This window comes from Gekko japonicus, unplaced genomic scaffold (genome assembly GCF_001447785.1).
Source record: "Gekko japonicus isolate JY-2015 unplaced genomic scaffold, Gekko_japonicus_V1.1 scaffold656, whole genome shotgun sequence".
In the NCBI taxonomy this organism is placed as follows: domain Eukaryota; kingdom Metazoa; phylum Chordata; class Lepidosauria; order Squamata; family Gekkonidae; genus Gekko; species Gekko japonicus.
The window spans coordinates 20479-25039 of NW_015168067.1; the positions used below are offsets into that span (position 1 = coordinate 20479).

At 45.3% G+C, this 4561-nt stretch overlaps 1 protein-coding gene across 1 annotated transcript in view; it reads right to left on the minus strand.

Moving 5' to 3' along the window:
* ABCA1 (ATP binding cassette subfamily A member 1) overlaps positions 1-4561 on the minus strand; it is a gene marked incomplete at its 3' end in the record, with an annotated part of 123298 nt that overhangs the window by 19413 nt on the left and 99324 nt on the right. The window contains 4 exon segments of the mRNA XM_015414570.1: positions 1000-1072; positions 1871-2091; positions 3423-3560; positions 4336-4400. Of these exon segments, the coding sequence (XP_015270056.1) occupies positions 1000-1072; positions 1871-2091; positions 3423-3560; positions 4336-4400 (497 nt within the window).

The window sequence follows — 4561 nt, forward strand, 5'->3', positions numbered from 1 at the left end:
AAAGCAAGCAAAGAAGAAGCCAGGGAAATATGGACCCCCCCCCCCGCAGGAGGAAGCGGAAGAAATAAAGTGAGTGTGAGAAGGAGCAAAGAGGAGACATCATTTAGAACAGAGAAAGAGGAGGAGGAGGAGATTGGATTTATACCCCGCCCTTCACAACCCAAATGTGTTTCAGAGTGGCTTACAAACTCCTTTCCCTTTCCCTCCCCACAATGGACACCCTGTGAGCAATGTTCCCTCTAAGCTGTGGAGTCTTGTGAGCAAAAATTCTACTTTGTGAGCGACTGGCATTAAAGCTGTGAGCGAGCGATTTGGCTGCTGCATAAATTAGTTTGTTCTGGAGCCCTCCTTCCCGAGCGAAGAGAAAAATGTGTGAGCCAGAGGCTAAAAAGCTGTGAGCCAGCTCACACCAGCTCAGCTTAGAGGGAACACTGCCTGTGAGGTAGGTGGGGCTGAGAGAGCTCTGACAGAAACTGCTCTTTTTCAAGAAGAGCTGTGCCAGAATTATGGCTTGCCCAAAGAGTGGGGAATCAAACCCGGTTCTCCCAGATTTGAGTCCGCGAACTTAACCACTACACCAAACAGAGAACAAGGAGGCATCAAGACACAGGAACAGCAAGGGAATTAAGAAGAGTGCCACATACAAAAAGGGACGGGGGAGCCAGTAGAGATGACTGTAAAAAAAGAGGTAAAATGTGGTTAAGTAACTGGCAGAGAGAGACTAGGGCTTGGGAACAGAAAGATGAGAAATAATTGTTTTGCTGGCTAAGGGCATTAAGGAGTGATTATTGACTTCAACGCAACTCAACAACAGAAATTAAATATCCAGATCGATCATCTTCAGAAAAGAAGAGCAAATTAGGATGCTAAATTATCCATAAAAATACTAGTTATCTCACTCATGATTGAAAAGTCACATTCTAGTCACATAAAAGACTAGAAGATGGAGCTCAACAAGCAAGCTGAACATTTTAAAATTATTTTTTTTAAAATCCTTACCAATCGTCAGAGTGTCACTTTCATGGTCACTGCCAAGTCCAGCATCGGAGCTACTCTGGGAGACACTGTCGTCCTAGTTACAATAGAAAATGTACTCTGATCATCGCCAACCAGAATTAAGTTGCAGTTAAAATGTAAAATATTGCAAGTCTCTTCAAAAATCGACAAAAATTCAGCCATGTTTATAGAACTCTACTAGGTTTCTAGAGGCCATCTCTTACTCATCAAACCTGAAAAGCTGTTCTGTTTTTCAGTCCAAAGACTCAAACTACAAGTCATGGTTTCATGTGATCAGTTTATAACATCTTCCCCCCTGCCCCATTTCCAAATGAAGTTACTGGGATTGCTTTTTAAAGGTTGTGATCACTGCAGAGGGGGGCTCTTTAATTCTTTCCAGCTTGCCTTTTTCCCCCCTGCTGTAAAACCCACCTCTCAAATATTCAGATTTCCCAGGAGCGGCATCACCAGATGGCTTAGCATTTTGCACAACGAAGGCAAACTTCTCATTCAAAATGTACAAGCAACACACTGTTACTTCACAACGAAGGCAAACTTCTCATTCAAAAGTTCTATGTACAAGCAACACACTGTTACATTTTCTGATCTCATCCCTCCTTCAGAAGCTCAGGGCAGCATGCATGGTTCCCACTCACCATTTTATCCTCCCAACAACCTTGTGAGGTAGGAAAGGTTGAGAGACAGGGACTGGCCCCCCACTGGACCCACATCGCCACGGTCTCAGTCTTAAACACTAACCAGTGCATCTCACTAGATACTGGGCTCCAGGGAACTAGCAGTCTCATCTTTAAGGTTCTTTTTAGACTTAAATCACCGAGGAATTAGATAGCACTTCTTGGGAAAAAACAAGTACCTTTTTCAGGAAAGACACTGTGCTGCTACTGTTTCTGCAGGAGCTTAGTGAGGAGTCCACATCTTTCTTGACCAAGGTCAGATAATAGCCTGTACCCAGCTGGTTCTTCAGAAACAGAGAAGATCCGACGCAGCACAGTTTGCCGTGAGATATGATAGCAATCCGGTCTCCGAGGATGTCTGCCTCGTCCATGTGATGTGTGGAGAGAATGATGGTGCGGCCTGGAAACCAAAAAATGTTGAGTCAGTTCAGCAACCTTCCTCAAAGGCTTCTAAGTCAGGAGGACACGCAAACTCAGGATGCGCATCAATAGTAATGCTCCTCTACCAGCCAATGGAAGACTGTCTAACCCAGTGGTTCTCAACCTTCCTAATGCCGCGACCCTTTAATACAGTTCCTCATGTTGTGGTGACCCCCAACCATAACATTATTTTCGTTGCTATCATAAGACCATCAGAAATTTGTGTTTTCCGATGGTCTTAGGCGACCCCTGTGAAAGGGTCGTTCGACCCCCAAAGGGGTCGCAACCCACAGGTTGAGAACTGCTGATCTAACCCAAGAGTCAGTACAGGTTGCAGACCTATACAGAGGTCCTCTTCCTTTCTGTGCCTTTTCCACTCTGTCTTTTGTACCAAGTCATGCAAGCGACTAAATTACAAGGTTGGAAACTAGTAAGGATGCATCTATGAAGACGTTCTCCCAAGAATCCATTCAAAGAGATTCTAGTAAATTGATTCAAGGGATATGGCTTTAGGGCAAGGCAAGGTGCTTCATGCAGCGAAAACAATGCAGTGTCTCTCTCCTCTAACACAAAAGGGGGATTCCGTCTTATGCACACAGCATGGGTCTGCTTCTAACCTCAGTTCCAAAAGGGGGATTCCGTCTTATGCACACAACATGGGTCTGCTTCTAATCTCAGTTCAGTGAAAGATGAAGGCTGTCAGTCAAGTTGAATCAGAATTCAGTTGGGTATTTTCCCCTATAAACTGTCCTAATTTTTTAAACTTCATTTACATTTTTGCCTTTCTCCCCAATGGGGAACCAAAGCTGATTACATCATTCTCCTCCCCTCCATTTTATCCTGACAACAACCCTGTAAATTAGGTTAGGGTGAGAGTGTTGGGACTGGCCCCAGGTCAGCCAGTCAGCTTCCACAGCACGAGTAGGGATCTGAACTTGATCCTAGTCTGACATACCACACCAGTGTTCCCTCTAAGCTGAGTTAGTCTGAGCTAGCTCACAGTTTTTAAGCCTCTGGCGAACACATTTTTGCCTTAGCTCAGGAAGGATGGCTCCAAAGTAAACTAATTTATGATGCAGCCAAATCGCTCGCTCACAACTTTAATGCCAGTAGCTCACAAAGTAGAATTCTTGCTCACAGGACTCCACACCTTAGAGGGAACATTGCACCACACCACAGTGGTTCTATTATTATTATTATCATTACTATTACTAGCACTAGCATTTGCACGCTGTCTTTTCACGTTGTTGTTTGCAGTCACACCCCAGTTAACGCTGGTGCAAGCAGATCCAATAAAGGCGATAAAGGTACCTTGGCGATATTTCAAAAGCAGCTCCCAGATCCCTCGGCGAGAATAAGGATCGACACCCGCTGTTGGCTCATCCAGAATGACAACTTTAGAGCCACCTACGAAGGCCAGCGCTACAGAAAGCTTTCTCTGCATGCCACCTGCAAAGCCAAGCCCGGGAACAGAATTAATGTAGTTTAGTTTGTCTAGTGCGTTTCAACCTGACCTTTGGAGAAAGGAGCTCTCTCTCTCCCCCTTCCCCATTTTATCCTCACAACTAGAGTTTGGATTGACAGAGAGAATGAATGGATTTGAACCCTAATCCAACTGCTACACCACACTGACTCTGTAAAGTTTAATTTTATCTGAGGCTGTCCATGGCACTGCCTCTACACACCTGTGTGAATGCACACAGAGAAGAAGAGATTGGATTTATACCCTGCCCTTCACTACCCAAAGGTGTCTCAGAGCAGCTTACAAACTCCTTTCCCCTCCCCTCCCCACAACAAACACCTTGTGAGGTAGGTGGGGCTGAGAGAGCTCTGACAGAAACTGCTCTTTTTTTAAGAACAGCTCTTATCAGAGCTATGGATTGCCCAAGGTCAACCAGCCAGGTGCAAGTGGAGTGGGGAATCAAATCATATTCCATATTCACAAGTACTATGGGTCCGATCAGACGGCTCTTTAGATCCGCACGAGGCACGAGTGCCTCATGGATTTAAATGTAATGTCCAGACATCAACATCTGGGAAACGTCTGTCTTCCATGAGCATCTCGTTTTGCCGCGCTTCGGAGCCGTACTATAAAGGTACTACTTCAAATCTGGAGTTTTCGGTTCCTGACGGGCCATTTGCAGACTTTCCCCATCTGATCATTCCAGCGCACGGTAAAAAATGGTGCCCATTCAGGATGGTCTGACGTCAGACCATCCCAAACAGGCGCCATTTTTAAAAGATCTTGATTCTGCGTATGCGCGGATGAACAAGGCTGCGATATCACGCCTATGCGTATGTGCAAAAAGTTAAAAAAAAAACAAAAACACCGCAAGTGCCTCCTTCAGTGCCTTCTAGACAATCCACAGTGGAAGCAGCGCGTGGTAAGGTGATTCCCCCGGGGGATGTCTGGTCATGCAAGGATGGATTAAAAAGATCGGGATCAAATG